General features: G+C 36.6%; 1 protein-coding gene and 1 non-coding gene across 2 annotated transcripts; both read right to left on the minus strand.

Annotated features, from left to right (window-relative positions):
- Positions 1-12: 12 nt before the first annotated feature.
- LOC113748933 (beta-D-glucosyl crocetin beta-1,6-glucosyltransferase-like) lies at positions 13-1675 on the minus strand. Its single transcript, XM_027292533.1, has one exon. The coding sequence runs from the start codon at positions 1638-1640 to the stop codon at positions 210-212; it is 1431 nt and encodes a 476-aa protein (XP_027148334.1). The 5' UTR covers positions 1641-1675; the 3' UTR covers positions 13-209.
- Positions 1676-10372: 8697 nt separating this feature from the next.
- On the minus strand, positions 10373-10478 carry LOC113750928. Its single transcript, XR_003464698.1, has one exon. It is a non-coding gene; the product is annotated as a small nucleolar RNA R71 (small nucleolar RNA).
- Positions 10479-19256: the final 8778 nt, after the last annotated feature.

A 19256-nucleotide genomic window follows, 5' to 3' on the forward strand; every position in this document is an offset into this window, starting at 1 on the left:
TTGAATGCCAAGTTTCAGAACAGCATGCTGCACGAGTTATTTCACAAAAAAGAGCTGTAAAAACCATAACTTTTATGAAATTTCAAGACCATGATAGGCATTTTTCTTTGGCATACATCATCCGCACATGAATGTAAATAATCTTTACGCATCCATAGCATAGAATAGTTCAGCATAAACATTATTGAGATACATGGGATTCCTTGGATTCACTGTTCTTGCGACTGGTTCTTGCTGCATAAACTCTTGAGCTTCTCTACTGCTTCATGCAACTGCCCTTCACCTTCTTCCCTCAACTTGTGACCCAATTCCTTAGCCTTTTGTTTCACTGATTCTCCCAGCTCTATTTTCTCTACGACCACCTCTTTTATGACTTTAGCAACATTTTCCCTCTTGATCCGCCCATCTTCATCCCTCAAAATCTCAATGCCAACACCAATCTCCACCGCAAGTCTAGCTTGGAGAGGCTGATCATAAAGCATGGGCAAGGCTAACAATGGAACCCCATAATATAAGCTTTCCATAAAAGAACTCCATCCGCAATGGCTCACAAAACCACCAGTGCTTGGATGCTCGAGAATTTTAGCCTGCGGTGCCCATCCATCCACCACCACACCTCTGTCTTTCACCCTCTCCAGAAACCCTTCTGGTAGAGCTTCTTCAAGGGCAATGGCATGTCCCACGGGGAATCTGACTACCCATATGAAGTTAGCATTACTCAGCTCCAGCCCGTATGCCATCTCTTCCCTTTCTTCCTCGGACAAAAAGTATTCGCTCCCAAAAGAAACATAAACCACTGATGATTCCTCTCTACCATTCAGAAATTCAATGATATGGGAACTGCTTTCCGTCTCCTCCTCCATCTTGGTATCATCATGTTTTAGTTCAATAAGAGGACCTACAGCTAAAATCTTCTTCCCACGAGAGGAAGAAAAGTGATCAATGTATTTCCCGTCAATCTCTCTGCAGGTTTTCAGCAAAACAATGTCAGAAGATACTTCAAAGCTCTTAGTCATAGACAGCACAACTTCTTCGGGAACGTTTTTCTTGAATTCTAAGAACCATGCTGCCGAATTCTTTATTTCATAATCCCGGAGAAAAATTGCAGGAAAAGGGTAAGTCCCATCGATACCGGAGTTTCCTTCATTCATGACATGGTAAAAGTACGACCAAGACCAGAAAACTGCTCCACCGCATAAGAAAAGAACAGATGGGATATGAATAAGTGAAGCCAGCTCCGAGGCCCATGCTTGGAACATGTCGTATATTAGCAAATCTGGCTGCAAAATGTTTAGGATGTTTTGGAAGTTGGTCTTTCCCATGTAAAACGCAACATGGAGGGTTAGATGCAGGTGGGGTGGGAGGTTTTTGGTTGTGTGATAGTGTGGAGGGAGTTCAGGGAAGTGTGGCAAATCAAGTTGCACTAATTCTATTGAATGATCGGAAAAGTACTCGTCCAAGTTTCTATCTTTCTTGATGAAACTCAGATTTACCTCAGTGGAACAAAAGTAGATCTGGAAGTTGTTTTGGGCAAGTCTCTTGGATAGTTCTAAGAAGGGAGATATGTGGCCATGAGCTAGCCATGGGAACATCAAAACTCTGAATCTACGAGTATTAGATTCGTTTGATGTCTTCTCCATTGGCGATTTGATTGAATCTCTGGAATCCTATGGGTTTCTTTGTCAGGAGAATGGTAGCATTCCTTATATAATAATAAAAAATCTCAATTTTGGATTCGTTGGACGGATAATGAAGTGGTTGAGCAGCGACTTCAGGACAAAAAGACTAATTATGGTTGAGCAATAAGCTAAAATTATTTAATTCCAACTAATCACAACCCAAAAGAAAAGTTGATGCCAAGTGCTATTTTTTTTTCAAATGCTAACGAATTTGCTGCTTGGTAGATGCCAATTACTTGGCTTAAATTCAATAATTGGAAAGTTGATCGTGTGAAATCGTCACCATTCAATAATTTAAAGAGTAGTTTCTTTTATTTTTTTGAATCGATCAGTAACATAATGTTGTCCCTTAAAAAATTAGCATGATAGACCTTAGAAGAAACAATAATAGCTTAAAAGGAACCTAATCCGAACAATCACGTCGAATTGGGTCCTAAGTACCGACAAATTAAGAGTTGGTGACCCGTTTGCTGTCATCAGACTTTTGTACAAAAATAATTATATTCCCTCCGTCCCACTTTGATAGTCATGTTTTCCTTTTTTGTCTGTCCCAAATTATAGTTCACTTTCCAATCGAAGAATGTAGTTGTATTTTAATTTTCCTAAAATATCCTTATTCAATGTAAGTTGTTGTTACTATAAACCTACCCTATTTAATGAGAGTTGATTCTTTTTTTACTATCAATTCAAGTTCCCATAAAGTTATACTCTAATTAATGTGAGGGTATTTTAGGAAAATAACTACCTAAATTGATTGTTCTAACAAAGTTAACTATTTTTTCTTAAACTGTGTGAAAAAAAGAACAGGACTATCAAAGTTGGACGGAGGGAGTATGACACATTTGTTGGCGCGAAAAATAACGCCAAAGCAATGTTAACACATGTAAAATACTGGCCCACTGGCGGGTCCATGAATAAATGAAATGTACGAGGTATCTGGTAAGACGGACGCTTTCACCTACCACAGTGCACGCCTCCACCCCACCATAATTACCCAGTCCCAAGAAACATGAACAATAAATTAATAATAATATTTGTTTGTCAATGTAAAATCTTTCATCTGATAAATATTTTCATGCAATGATTTCCCCTAAATTAATTGGGTATTTTCAGAAAATTTTCTTGTGTTTGTTAAAATTCTTTTAGAATATATCCTCTTAAATAGTCTGTGTAATCAATCCACTACCCAAAAAGAAAAAAAAAAGTCTGTCCAATCTAGTAGTTGGCTCCCATCGTACTCCCTTGTCATTTCTCTCTTCTTCCAACACCGCACGTACTAAAAGCATACCCCCTTTTCTTTTCTTATGAATTTGTCTCTGCCCAATGCTGCTGGAGTAGTCCACGTCTTCATTTTCCCATGCCTCAAAGGACGCCACGCATTCAACCACCAGCTCTTGGGCTTGTGGCCACCACCAAGCCCTTTAAGGCTTTGATGGGTTAGAGGCAAGGTTTCACCAAAAAAAAATGTCACTCTTGTGGCTCTGCTTTAAATTCAGACGGGTGCGTAGTGCACCCGTTTGATCCGGTGGTGATTCTGTCCCCATCGGTCCCCATAGGCTCAGTTGAGCCTCCTCGTAGATAGAATAGGAGTAGGAGTAGGAGTAGAGATAGAGATGACAATCGAAAAAAAAAAAAAAAAAAAAGGACGCCTCGCATTCTGCTTATCATTTCTTGAAGAATTCAATAGATGCATGTGTTCTTACTTTTCTTTGTTTGTTGGTGCTGGTAATGATGATGCGGTCCTTACTAAAATTGATAAACCTTTTAAAGAAAATCACCTAAAATACATTATTGGCTTAGAATTCCAGTTAAGGGCAAAAAAAAAAAAGAAGGTAATTTAGCCTTATTTGGATTGAAAGCTTAATAAATGTGTATTCATTAAAAGTTGTGTTAGCTAATCAATTCCACAAATTTACCTAATCTAAAACACTAATTGCATGGTGTGCAACATACTTACCCGAATAATTTTTTTTTTTTAATTTTATCAACTATCAATTTGTCTCACGTACGTTATATCAAGTCACAAAAAATGTTATGAGATTAATCTAATTTTTTTGCTTAACTAAACCTCTATCCAATCACACTTTTATTTAAAGTCAAATGACATCTTTCCCCCTTACGGATCATTCATATTTTTTTTCCTTGGTTTACAATTAGACTGCACCAAAATAATAAATATTTCTTATTTTAACTAATGTGTCACAGCTTTTATGATTGTATTGCAACTGATATAATTTTTTCCTCAACCTCATTTGTTTACGCTCAATTGGTTTACAAATCTCCCGCTTTAATGTGAATCTTGTCCTACTACTTTAGATGTCCCCTTCCATTTGCTAGGGCACCAAACCGTTATGTGGCTCCCATACATGTACAACATTAAGTTGAACTAGCATTTTGCCTGTTCCTTAGCAAAGTTTTTTTTTAAAAAAATTTATTACGAATTTGTGCGAGCATGAACAATTTAGATAAAAAATTAACGATGATCTTACAAGTTCATTCATATTAATTTTACAAAATTGATGTAATAAAAATACTTAACTATCATAGTAACTTTTAAAAACTTCTTCACAACTTCTTTAACTATCATACTAATTTTTAAAAATTTCTTTACATACTTTTACTATAATATAAAAACATTCATCAAATATTATAACGCATATCAAAAAATCAATAGATATTCTACTTTTTTATGTGGATATTTTTTATATAATTAAAAATTTTATAATAACCATAGATCTAGCTACATATTCCTACTTAATTAAGTACAAAAGATTTAGCAATTTATTTTCTACATCAACAAATATTAAATTCCAGCAATATTGATAAATCTATGAGTTACCAGTTAAAGTTTTTTTTAACACTAATTTAATCCCTATGGATAAAAAAATTATATGAATTTATCATATTGTTAGAAGAGAGAGAAACCATAAGAACAAATAACTCAAACTTATGTAAAAAGATAAAGTTGTTAGAAGAGAGAAAAACTATAAAGAAAACTAATTATAAAAGAATTAGATACAAATATAGTTGAAACTCAAGTATCCAAATAACCGGTTAATTTTCCATTAATTCTTTTCAATTAGGTAAACCACCTAAGAGAGAGAATATGGGTAATTGAAATTACAACTTTCATTATATATATATATATATATATATATATACATATATATTATGTATTGATTAGATGCGATCAAATGCACACTCATTCGCAATTTCCACCATTTGAAGTCTTCTTTCGAGTTTAGACAATCTTCTGTTATCACAACCCCGTTGAAGTTAAACTTGTGATCATATCATAGGCAAATAATTCAATAGTAAAAATGAAACCACAGGAACATGCTCATTTCCCCTTTCCCAAAACATCCAAATTCGGTCAAAGTTTATGATTATAGTGTGAGCTAAAGGTCTATTTCACTTCTAACTCTAGTTGATTGTATATTGTCTTCCAACCAAAAAAAGAATAATAATAAAGAAACTTCTCAAACTTTCACCACTTATTTTGTATATTGTATGGACATTTTGACACAAAATGTCTAAAGTGCTAGAAAACTTGTGGTACTACAAGTGACTATTTTGGTAATTTCACAAGCGTAAAAGCTAAGAATGCGCCCAATCACTAGCCAATTACGTCGCCAGATTACTAACTTCATGTCACGCCCCAAATCCGGGTCCCTGGACTGGATTTGCAACGTGGCATGTCGTATCTATGAGACCTTACTCCCATAAATACAAGGCATCATAGTCATAACTTACAAAAATTCACTAAAATTTAAATCTTACATATACCAATGAGACACGTACACTTCAATAAATTATATCTACAAAATGCTTTATTCTAACTCCTCAGAATTTAAACATCTATCTATATACCTTTCTCACTTATCTTCTAAACGTACACGAATTGACTTCCTTGATCTACAAGAAAGATAAATGGACGTGGGTTGAGCGACGTATGCCCAGTAGGTAGTACTTACTCCCCTGTTGGATCATGTAGCTATATACATATTATATACATTTACAAATTTGGTCACACCATACCACATGCATACAGCAATTACAAACATTTATCATCTCATTTCATATATTACATAAACATATCTCATTGAAAGTGAGTGGCTTAAACATAAGTGGCCTCTGTCCGACGTGACACTTAGTCCCGTAGGTTCTAGAGGTGGCCCCCGCCGAACATAGTTTAGAAATACACATAATATGACATGATTGTATTCATTGAACATACTTGCAAATCATAAATTATATCAATCATGTCATTTCATTTCATAACATAGCTCATAAACCAGCACATGCAATATCTGGCTTCTGAGTACCCAGTCTAGAGATTAAACCCTTCTAGGTGGGTGACCAATAGGTTTCATGACTACCGATTGGTCTCATTACATACATAGGTCAATCGGTCGGACTCTATACCGAACTATCATGACCTTGTCAATCGGCCGAACTCTATACCAGACTACCATGACCATTAGGCAGGACTACAGCCCCTACCGTTTATTCCATGACCGTTTAGAGCTTTTCGTAATATAAAATCATTTCACACATCACATGCACCTTTCTTTCATTTTATGAAAATATGCCACTCATTCCATAAAATATTGCATAGCAAAATATTTCAAGTATTCGTAATTGCATGCTTGCAAAACATTTGAAATAGGCATACGTGATCCATTTATTCATATGCCAAAATAATGCTCTTACTCGAAAAAAATATTCATATTTAACATTTCAAAAATACAGAGAGGTAAGCACCATCTACCATGATCCATTTAAACTTGCTTCAAGCCTATAACCAATAACATATATACCTTAATTAATTTAATTATCTTATTCTTAAAGTGCCTAACCCTACCTTAAATAACCAAGAAAACGTGTCTGGACATTCTCTAAAATATACTTATATAGTTTCTTGAAATAAAAGATTTTTCGTTTTAAAAAAATTTGTTAATTGAGACGATTTTTTTTTAGAGGGTGTCCTAATTTTAGGAAGTCTCTTAACTCGATTATATAGAATTCATTTATTATCAATTTATCCATTCATTCGTTTGTTTGTTTGTTTATTTGTTTACTTATGTAGAAAATGGCCCACATTAACTTGGGTCAGGTCCTGGGTACGGCCGGCCTAGGATTTAAGCCCGTTTATTAATTAAACTTCTTCTATTTTATTTTTAATCAACTGAGATTTAGAAGATAATTTGGTTTTCTAGAGTTGGTTTGCGGATTTATTAGATACTATTTAGTAATGAAATTGAATTTAATAAAAGATATCTTGAGTTTGACCAATTAAAATATAAGCCTTGGAAGTAAAGTTTGAATTTCTCTTTTTTTTTTTAATGATTTAATAACTTATAGCGAGTCCATATTAGGATATTTAAAATGCAGCTATTAGGCTTGGTAAAATATGTTCATTCATTTATTAGAAAACCTAATAGGCCCAAAATTTTTCTTTTAACCCAAGCTATCATTATTTTTTCTTTATGTCTAGCTCCAAGAATGATGATAGTTGGTCCTAGTAAATTGGCCTAAATGACCTCCGTTACTTGATTCCAGCCTTGATTATCATATAAGAGAGCACTAGTTCACATGCATTCGGCCTGAGACATTAGTTAGACAATTAAAAATACTAGTTTCTGAGCCTTAGCTGAATTATCTTGAAATCAAGGGCCAATACTAAATTTTGAAGAAAGATAAAAATAAGAAGAACAAATCTTCAAACCCATCATCTCAACCTATGATTTTCCTCTCCTAATATCATCAACAAGTGTTCTTCATTTATTTTGTTGAATTGACTTCTCTTACAAACTCAATCTTATGAAATCAAAAGCCATGGCCCTTTTTGTATTTGTAATCAATGCTTTTGTAATTACGCAAATCCCACCAATTTGATCAATCTTTGACTCTTTTCATCCTTTTGATTCTAACCAAAAAACCACAACAAACCATCACTACTTTGCCTTCAAAATTTGTACCAAATGTCAGACTGAAGATTCTGATTCTCTAGTTATTTATCTTTGTTGGGTACAATTTCTATATTTCCTTCAACACTAAACAATCCAAAGCGATATAATATGTGCCAAAGACATTGATCAGGACTATAACAATACCCATTTGATTTTAGAGTTCTGAACATATAAAACCTATTAATAAAACATTGATAATTACATTTAAGCTTGTCAATAGCCTAGGTCCCTAGTAATATGCCTAGGGGTTTTTCTTAGTGAAAATTCAAACAAATAAGTAAACGAAGCAACATGATTGAAATCTTACTCAATCCAATGGAGATGTCGAGGGTGTTGATTTCTCCATATTGAATTAATCCCTCTCTACCCCTTCACTAGTCCTTCAACACTTGACGTTCTTCCTTGCGTTCTTTTTTTTTTTTTCCCACTCTGTCGTATATTGGGTGTTTACCAAATGAATCAAGTGACAGGCAAACAAGTTAGTTATTTAGGCCAAGGAAGAGAACGTGGTTTACTCCAAACTCTCCAATAGGGTGTTAATTGTTAGTAATTTTATTGTTAATTTTTCTTTTTATCCTTGCCAAATATTGCTTTAATTTGCTTTAATTGTCAATATATATTTATATTTGATATTTGGATATAATTTCAGAAATTGGAGCAGAAACCTCTTGAGAAGATTATTGTGAAGCTTTACACAATTCCGGTGCAAACCAACGAAGAAAGAATGGAATTGCATTTGGGAATTCAATTTGGCTAGACAGCGTATCAAAGTTGGTGGGGACCGCAAATAAGTATTGTCTGAAGTTTGCTTTCTTTGCACATTTGTGGTTTTGCTTTCTTGTTGGTGAACGTGTGCACTTGGTCAAAAAGAAAACCGACAATTGCTTTTGTTTTGAGTGGAGTGGAATTGATTGTGTAGAGAAATGATGACCTCTTTGGTGGATGGCTGGTTTTTATGTATGAAGACATTAGACGTGAAAGGGAGCTATCAGACTAGTTTTGAGTTCTCTCCAAATAAGCTCCGTAGGAGGATAGAGGTAGTTTTTGGTTTTCAGAGGAGGAGTTCTTCCTTCTCTTGTTGTGTGGTGTGCAACTTTTCTTCAAAGAGTCTACGGAGACTGAAGTTTCTTTCTAAATTCTTAGTTAGTTATTTATGTATTTGATTCCAATTAAATTGCGTGGGAATTTTCTTATGAGGAGTGACTAATTTTCTCATCTAGTCAAGGATCAACGCGAAGATGCAGTCCTAAATATCTGTGAGATCTAATTAATTTTACGTGTTCCTTAATTTGTTAATATTTGTATGTTTCTATTTGAATTTCCATGGGATTATTTTGTTAATTGGATATCAAGGGCCCAATGTGCAATTTGACTTATTAATCTCTTGTCAAATTAATCAATTAAATCCGTAATTGTTTAGTTGGTTAATATTAGTGACAACTAGTATTTTTACATACTAGGGGAACATGCAATCTGATTTAAATAACCCTCGTAGCGTGTTATTAATTTGGGTTAGGCTTTTCTAGTTTTTAAGGCAATTAGGAAATTAATTCCTACGGTCGTACCTATGAGTATTTCCTGATTAGGGGTAATCAACGGTCGTACCTTGGTTATCAATAAATTAAGGAAAAACTGATCGTTAGAGTTTATTGGCGACTATAACTAACCTGTTAATAAAATTAAGTGAACCTTCTTTGCATCAATGATCGAATGAATGGACTGTGTCTGGGTAGTTGTATCATTGGCTAGAATTTATTTATTATTTATTAGATTGCTATTTACATTTGTATTAATTAATTAATTAATTATTTTTGGTTAAATTGTTTAATTATTTTTAGTTAAATTGTTTAATTATTTATTTTTAGTTTTATCTGATAAAAAATCCCCCGTGTCTCGAATTTAAAAAGAATCGAATTTTTTCCAGTCCCTGTGGATTCGACCTTACTCACTACTATACACAGAAAATTTATTTTTCTCAAGCAGATATTTATTATTGCACAGGCTTGACACCTGTCAATTTTTGGCGCCATTGCCGGGGACTGGCGTTAATTATTTGTTTCTTTTTAAATTCATTTTTGTTTTAATTTTCTGATATTTTTCTAGTTTATGACTCGCTTTTCTCATACAGGCGAATTAATTTTCGACCCTGAAGTAGAGAAGATCGCGCGTAGAACGAGGAAAGAAACCAGACAGCTTAGGGAGGAGAAATACGGTATTGCACCTCAGGGACTTGATCCAGAGGTTGAGCCGACAAATTTTTCTGGTGACAATTCGAGTGGTTCAGACCAAGAGGAAGTCATCATGGCAAATGCACGAACACTAAGGGAGTTGGCTGCTCCTGATTTAAATCAGCAGCCCTTGTGCATTACTTTTCCGCATTTAAATGATGACACTTCATTTGAACTAAAATCTGGTCTAATTCATCTCTTAAATGATGACACTTCATTTGAACTAAAATCTGGTCTAATTCATCTCTTACCATCTTTCCATAGTCTACCAGGTGAGGAGCCCTACAAGCACTTGCAAGAGTTCGACGTCGTTTGCAACAGTATGAAGCCTCCGGGAATTACAGAAGAGCAAATAAAGATGAGGGCCTTCCCCTTCTCTTTGAAGGACTCCGCAAAAGACTGGTTCTACTACCTACCGCCTGGTAGTATCACCACGTGGGACCAACTGAAGAAAAAATTCTTAGACAAATACTTTCCGGCGTCTCGAGCTACGAGCCTAAGGAAGGAGATATGTGGCATCAAACAACACCCAGGCGAGTCACTCTATGAGTACTGGAGAGGTTTAAGAAACTGTGCACCAAATGCCCTCAGCATCAGATAAGTGAGCAACTGCCCATTCAATATTTCTATGAAGGGTTGCTTTTCAGGGACAGAAGCATAATCGATGCTGCAAGTGGAGGGGCATTGGTGAACAAGACTCCTCGAGGAGCATGGGAGTTGATTGAAGGGATGGCTGAGAACTCACAGCAGTTTGGTTCAAGAGAGGACATCCCTACGCGTAGGGTGAATGAGGTAGAAACATCCTCTATTCAACAGCAACTCTCCGAATTGACATCTTTTGTGCGACAACTAGCTGTGGAGAATGCATCGCAAGCCAAAGTGTGTGGGGTATGCACTGCCGTGGGTCATCCTACGGAAATGTGTCCATTGGTTCAAGAAGAAACTGCAGAACAGGTGAACATGGCTGGCCACGCGCCCGCGCCAAGAAAGCAATACGACCCATATTCAAGTACCTACAATCCTGGTTGGAGAGATCACCCAAATCTTAGCTATGGAGGGAATAGACAGTCTAACTTTGTGCCAAATAGATCACAAGGGCACCAACAGTAGTATCATCCTCGCCCACCACCACTACCACCCCCTTCAAATTCAAGTCCGTCCATGGAAGAGATGATGAAGCAATTACTTGCTAATCAACAAAAGACGGATTCAGACTTGTAAAGCATGAGGAATCAACTGGAACAGGTGCAATTATTGCAAAATCAAATGAATCAAATGGCCATAACAATCAACCGTTTGGAGTCCCAAGTTCAAGGGAAGTTGTCATCTCAACCTGAGGTGAATCCAAAGAATGTAAGTGCAATGACCTTGAGGAGTGGCAAGGAAGTTCAAGGACCCGAACCCGTGATTCCTAAAGACAATGACGAGGAACGGATCGAGAAAGAATTAGAAGAGGAGGGCAGAGACAACAAAAATGTAAAGGTACCCTCGAACCCAATTCCTACAGTTAAAACTAATCCACCTCCCTTTCCTAGAAGGTTAGAGAAATCAAAGAAGCAAGACAAGGAAAAAGAGGTCCTGGAGATCTTTCGCAAGGTAGAGATCAACATACCCCTACTGGATGCGATTAAACAAGTACCCAGGTACGCAAAATTTTTGAGGGACCTGTGTGCCAACCGCAAGCGATTGAAGGGAGATGAACGAGTTATAGTTGGGGAGAATGTTTCAGCAATTCTACAAAGGAAGCTTCCACCGAAATGCGGAGACCCAGGTATGTTTACTATTCCCTGTAGGATAGGTAATATTTGATTGGAAAGGCCATGTTAGACCTAGGAGCCTCGATTAATGTCATGCCAAAGTCTATTTATGCTTCCTTGAACTTAGACCCTTTGAAAGAAATTGAAATAATAATCCAACTAGCTGACAGGACCAACGCATACCCTGACGGGTTGATTGAAGATGTTTTGGTAAAAATTAATGAATTGGTTTTTTCAGCTGATTTTTATGTGCTCGACATGGAGGATGAACACTCCCGTGATCCGTCACCTTTATTGTTAGGTAGATCCTTTTTGAGCATAGCCCGAACCAAAATTGATGTTAATAAGGGTACTTTATCTATGGAATTTGATGGTGAGATTGTTCACTTTAACATCTTTGAGACCATGAAATATCCATCCGATTCAAATGTTAGCTCTGTTTTCTCCATAAATGTTATTGACCCTGCTATACAGGAGGTTTTTGAAATTGAAGGCAAGGATGAGCTAGAGGTCGCCTTAACTAGGCACTTCGAGTCCGAAACGACCTCTGGGGTAGAGTTGAGTGAAGAGCTCAAATGTGTGATTGGATCGTTGCGAACGTTACCAACCATGGAGACAAGGTATGACCTCGCACCCATTTTTATACCTGAACCTCACAAAAGGTTACTTCCATCTGTGGTGCAGGCACCTATCTTGGAACTGAAACCGCTGCCGAAACACCTGAAGTATGCATACTTGGGTGAAGGGGAGACACTTCCAGTGATCATCTCCGCGGGTTTGTCAAAGATTCAAGAAGATAAACTACTTCGAGTTCTCAGGGAACATAAGCAGGCGATAGGATGGACCATCGCCGATATCAAGGGAATTAGCCCCGCGGTGTGTATGCACCGAATTCGACTCGAGAAGAATGCTAAACCCGTACGGCAAGCTCAACGGAGATTAAATCCTCTCATGATGGAGGTAGTGAAGAAAGAGATCCTGAAATTACTAGACGTTTGAATTATATTTGCAATATCAGATAGCCCGTGGATAAGTCCAGTATAGGTGGTCCCGAAAAAGACAGGGGTGACGGTAGAACCAAACCAAGAGGGAGAGCTCGTACCAGTTCGAAAGCCCACCGGATGGTGACAGTGTATCGATTACCGGAAGCTAAACGCCGTCACGAAAAAGGATCATTTCCCCCTCCCTTTCATTGATCAGATGGTAGAGCGATTAGCATGTCGAGCTTACTATTGTTTCTTGGATGGATTTTCAGGTTATTTCCAAATTGCCATCGCACCCGAGGACCAAGAGAAAACTACTTTCACGTGCCCATTTGGAACATTTGCATACCGAAGGATGCCATTTGGATTGTATAATGCACCTGCTACCTTCCAAAGATGCATGGTAAGTATCTTTTCAGAGTATGTTGAGAAGATTATTGAGGTTTTCATGGACGATTTTAGTGTGTATGGTGAAAGCTTTGAAAACTGTCTAGATAACCTGAAATTGATCTTAGTAAGGTGTATAGAAGCTAATCTCGTGCTTAATTGAGAAAAATGTCACTTTATGGTCGAATACGGGATAGTTTTGGGTCATGTAGTATCATCTACAGGTATCGGGGTTGATAAGGCAAAAATAGATGTTATATCTACTTTACCTTACCCCGCGAGTGTGCGGGAAGTTCGTTCTTTCTTGGGTCACACAGGTTTCTATAGAAGGTTCATCAAGGATTTCTCGAAGATTGGAGTACCATTGTTCCAACTTTTACAAAAAGATATATCATTCGAGTTCGATGAAACATGTAAGGGGGCATTCGATAAGTTAAAGGAGCTCTTGACCTCCTCACCTATTATCCAACCCCCTGACTGGAACCTCCCATTCGAGATCATGTGCGATGCCAGCGACTATGCAGTTGGTGCTGTATTGGGTCAAAGAGTGGGAAGGGCAGCTCATGTTATCTACTATGCATCTCGAGCCTTGAACGGAGCTCAATTGAACTATTCAACCACCGAAAAGGAGCTTTTAGCAGTTGTTTTTGCCTTAGAGAAATTTCGGTCTTATTTACTTGGTGCTAAAGTTATTATTTTTTCTGATCATGCAGCTTTACGGTATCTGTTGACCAAGAAAGAGGCAAAACCACGATTAATACGGTGGATATTGTTGTTACAAGAGTTCAACCTGGAGATCCGAGATAAGAAAGGGACGGAGAATCTGGTAGCAGATCACTTGAGTCGAGTACAAGTCGTCGAAGATGACCTCCCACTGAGAGAAGCATTTTCCGATGAACATTTATTTTCTATTAATTCATCTTTGCCTTGGTATGCGGATATTGTTAATTTTCTAGTCACTGACAAGTTTCCTACAGGATGGCCTAAGGCGAAGAGAGACAAGTTGAGAAGCGATGCGAAGTCTTACATTTGGGATGATCCTTACCTCTGGAAGCGGGGTGCCGATCAAATCATCCGTAGATGTGTAAGTGAAGCTGAATTTCAATCTATTCTAGCCTATTGTCACTCTTTTGCATGTGGAGGTCACTTTGGACCGAAGAGAACGGCTCGTAAGGTGCTAGAGAGTGGATTCTATTGGCCAACCCTATTCAAGGACGCCTACTTATTTTGTAAGTCCTGTGATAAGTGTCAGCGAGTAGGTAATATTTCTCGTAGGGATCAAATGACTCAGACCCCAATGATTTTTGTTAAAATTTTTTACGTTTGGGGTATTGACTTTATGGGTCCTTTTCCTTCGTCCTTTGGTTTTTTGTATATATTGCTTGCTGTAGATTATGTTTCGAAGTGGGTAGAAGCAAAGGCCACCCGCACTAATGATTCCAAAGTGGTTGTAGAATTCATTAAGTCTAATATTTTTGTCCGTTTTGGGATGCCGAGAGCAATTGTAAGTGATCGGGGTACTCATTTCTGTAACAAGACGATTGCTGCAGTTTTTAGGAGATATTGTGTCTTGCACAAAGTCTATTCATCCTACCATCCTCAGACAAATAGTCAGGCGGAAGTATTCGAATCGAGAGATCAAATCAATTCTAGAAAAGATGGTCCGACCCGATAGGAAGGATTGGAGTATGAGACTAGAGGATGCACTATGGGCATATAGGACGGCATACAAGACATCTATTGGCATGTCCCCTTATCGATTAGTATTTGGAAAGCCATGTCATCTCCCGGTTGAGTTTGTGCATAGAGCATTTTGGGCGGTCAAACAATGCAATATGGATATCGAGGAAGGCGGAATTCAAAGAAAGTTACAATTACAAGAATTGGAGGAGATTCAAAATGAAGCATACGAGAATGCGGTAATTTATAAAGAGAAGAATAAGGTATTTCATGACCAACAGATATCAAGGAAGACATTCGTCAGTGGGCAAAAAGTTCTATTATACCACTCCAAATTGAAGTTATTTCCAGGTAAATTACGTTCTCGTTGGATCGGTCCTTTTGTTGTGACTAATGTTTTTCATTATGGTGCAGTGAAGATCCAGAGTTTGAAAACAAAGAAGAAATTTGTGGTGAATGGTCACCGTCTCAAGCCGTATTATGAAGGATTTCCAGTGAACGGACCGGGACCGTCTTGTATTCCCCCTCTTTCATCTTGTGCCCGTTCCTCCACTGCTAGCGGTGACCCCGGCCCTTCGACCTCTGCTCCACCTCCTCCAACCCCAAGGACTGATGACTGGCACCAACTCCAGATGCGAGTTCAGAAACTGGAGTCTCAGGTAACCAATATTGATGCGAATGTGCATAGCATGGCGTAGAATTTGACGGCGTTTATGCACCATGTGGGTGTTGAACCTCAACTTGCACCTAGCCCGCTGCTGTTTTGACGACTTAAGGGGAGTTTCGTTGCCCTTCTTCTTATTTTTACTGTTTAATTGTCACATTGAGGGCAATGTGTGCTTTAAGTGTGGGGGGAGATTTGGATTTGACTGGTATTTCTTTAATTTGCTGCTTATCTTACTGTTGACTTGATGAATAAATGTGGCATCTCACTCGTCTATTGCTGGTTATGATTTATTCTATGAATTTAGTTTAAGTGGCAAGTAAAAGCATGTTATCTTGGTGAATATCATGAGTTTAATGACTTGGTGTAAATTGTGGTTAACTTGTTTAGGCAATATAAATATTTTATTAGCAATTGTTGTGTGGATTGGGCAATTGTTGATCTTAGTTCTCCATATTAGGAGATGACGTGGGCCATGATCTTTAATTATCTGGTATTCTGGTGCTTTAATTGTGATTAATAAATGACTCTACTCCGCTAGTGCCGTCACCCAGTAACCGGGAGTCTTCACCACAAGTGTCGACTTTCGCTTCAAAAAGTGGCGATATCTATGATTAGTTAGTCCTGAAGCTGTGAAAAGTTGAGTAACTAGGCTCTTTCATCTAAAAATGTCAGAGTTCACGTCAAAAGACTTGAATAGCTTGGGACTGAGCATTTATCGAAAAATAAATAAATAAAAATAAGAGATTTCCCAAAAAAAAAAAAAGTGTAAGCTTATGATCATGTTGGCCTGCCAATCCTTGTTCTTCAATGTTGAGATTTTGGTTGTCAATTGACCCAATTGCTAACTTTTGCTAGCTTAATATTTTGATTTCCTATATGAGTTAGCCATGAATTGGACGAGTTTATGATTTCAGGAGCTAACCGAGAGAAATATGTCTTGACACTTAGCTACTAAAACTTGATTTTGGGATAAACGCAGCTTGGCAATAAATGAAATGAGAGTTAGCCATTGTTGAATTTAGTTATTCTCATGCTTGAGGACAAGCATGATTTAAGTGTGGGGGGAATTGATAGGGTATTAATTGTTAGTAATTTTATTGTTAATTCTCCTCTTTATCCTTGCCAAATATTGTTTTAATTGTTAACATATATTTATATTTGACATTTGGATATAATTTCAAAAAGTGGAGCAGAAAAGTGCTAAAAAAGGGAACCTTCTTGAGAAGATTTCTCCACACGTGAAAGCTTCTAAAAGCTTTACACAATTGGTCCAGTGAAGACCAACGTCCATTCCTTTGCTGATGAAGAAGAATGGGAATGGCAAACATCTCAATTAGGCGAGGACCACGTAGAAAGTTTGTTCTTATTGTGGGAGATATACTCATTAGCCAAGGTGTTGGCTTTGATGATTGAGCTTTTCCAATTTGCTTCCTACGTCACTAGTTCTCTTAGGAAACTAGTGCTAAATAAAAAAAGCTATGAGAGAAGGCAGAAGCGATCAGACTAGTTTTTAGTTTTCTCTCCAAAGAAGCTCCGTAGGTAGGAGAATAGGTAGTCTTTTATGTAAGAAGGAACTTGTTCCTTCTTTTGTTGAGTGGTATGTAATTTTTCTTCAAAGAGTCTACGGAGATTCAAAGTTTTATTCTAAATTATTAGCGAGTGTTTATGTCTTTGAATTCAATTAAATTGCGTGGAGATTTTCTTATAAGGCATGGCTAATTTTCTCTTCTAGTCAAGGATCAACGTGAAGACGCAGTCCCAAATATCTGTAAGATCTAATTAATTTTACGTGTTCCTTAATTTGTTAATATTTACATGTTTTATATTTTAATTTTCATGGGATTATTTTGTTAATTGGATATCAAGGGCCCGATGTGCAATTTGACTTTTTAATCTCCTGTCAAATTAATCAATTAAATCCGTAATTGTTTAATTGGTTAATATTAGTGGCAAATAGTATTTTTACATACTACGAAAATATTCAATCTGATTTAAATAACCCTCGTAGCGTGTTATTAATTTGGGTTAGGCTTTTCTAGTTTTTAAAACAATTAGGAAATTAATTCCTACGGTCGTACCTAGGAATATTTCCTGGTTAGGGGTAATCAACGGTCGTACCTTGGTTATCAATAAATTAAAGAAAAGCTGATCGTTAGAGTTTATCGGCGATTATAACTAACCTGTTAATAAAATTAAGTGAACCTTCTTTGCATCAATGATCGGATGAATGGACTGTGTCTGCGTAGTTGTATTCTTGGTTAAAATTTATTTATTATTTATTAGATTGCTATTTACATTTGTATTAATTAATTAATTATTTATTTTTGGTTAAATTGTTTAATTATTTTTAGTTAAATTTTTTAATTATTTATTTTTAGTTTTATTCTGATAAAAATCCCCCGTGTCTCGAATTTAAAAAGAATCGAATTTTTTCCAGTCCCTGTGGATTCGACCCTGCTCACTACTATACACAGAAAATTTATTTTTCTCGAGCAGGTATTTATTATTGCACAGGCTCGACACCTGTCACTTGTACAACTATGAAACTTCTGTTTGCATACAGTAATTATTGTACAAGAGAAAAATGTTGGACAGATGTAACTTTCAATATCAATTTCTTTGGTGCAAGACTTTAAGTGGATCAGAGTTGAGACAATATGGCTACAGTCTAGAGAAGACCAAGTAATTTCTGTCTTAATCTAGACAACTTCATGCTAATGCAATTTATGCTCTCACGTCTTAATCTTGACAACTTCATTCTAATGCAATTTATGCTCTCACGACTTAATCTAGACAACCTCATTCCATCTTAATCTAGGCAACTTCATTCCAATGCAATTTATGCTCTCACGTCTTCTCTCAAGACCATATAACATTCTTGCCAAAATTTTCTGTAAATGCTCTTTTCATAACAAGTGCTCTTTTTATATTTTGTGTGCTTTATTTTATTAGTAGATGATGTTGCATAAATATCTTGCAGAACATTTGACACCATCCTGATATATTTTGAGCTTGTTTATTTTGACACCGTCCATTGTACATAGCTTTTCAAATTCTGAAAAAGTGTGTGGTTACAGCTTTGACTAGGAAACCTTGATTTGGACAATTGTGATGGTCTCCTAATAGAATTATAAATTGTTGAACCTTCTTAGTATTTAATCAGCATTCCGGGCGCCCAAAACCGAGAAACCCCTACGTCAAAATCCACAATCTTACAAAAGCATCATGCTAGAAACCACAAAGGATCAATAACAAAATATTAACTTACATGCTCGTTGGTACCTTGACTATGAGGGCTGCTCAAGTTTTAAAAATATAATTAGTAAATACTCATATTATACTCATATAATTTAAAAAGTCACTCTCTTGCGGATAGTACTATGTATTAATATTCTACTCTGCTATAATCTTATTTGTAGTAGTCCCTTTTTTTTTTTTTTTTTTTTGCCTGACCTTAAGGTCGGTATACAATATTCTATAAGCAGCAAAAGGTTGAATAGTGCGGAACAAAAGAGTCAAATAGTGCGGAATTAGTCAATTTGAGGACTATGTTGCTTTCTTGCATTGATAGGTGCAGGTGGCTCACTATGAAGTATTTGCAACTTTAACTCGTGCATTGAAAAAATTGAATTCATTTTTTATAATTTCACCCAAAAAAATCACCATTTTTATTTCGTAGATTTCTGCCAAATGTTTAATGCTCTTTGTACCACTATTTTGTACTTATTTTTTTATTTTTTAAAATGAATTTACATATATGTGTTTCAAAAATGGTCCTCCACTCACGCTTTTAATTGAAATGGGAAATGGCCTCAACTTTTATTTGCTTAGGGTCGTAGGTAAGACTTATGCTTTAATTTTCGATCATCTATTATTTTACACTTTCCATATGTTCACTATAAA

This window comes from Coffea eugenioides, chromosome 10, assembly GCF_003713205.1.
Source record: "Coffea eugenioides isolate CCC68of chromosome 10, Ceug_1.0, whole genome shotgun sequence".
NCBI classification, from domain to species: domain Eukaryota; kingdom Viridiplantae; phylum Streptophyta; class Magnoliopsida; order Gentianales; family Rubiaceae; genus Coffea; species Coffea eugenioides.

What these genes read in the sequence shown, in the direction of transcription:
- LOC113748933 (XM_027292533.1), bottom strand. Translation starts at nt 1,640, where the DNA reads ATGGAGAAGACATCAAACGAATCTAATACTCGTAGATTCAGAGTTTTG.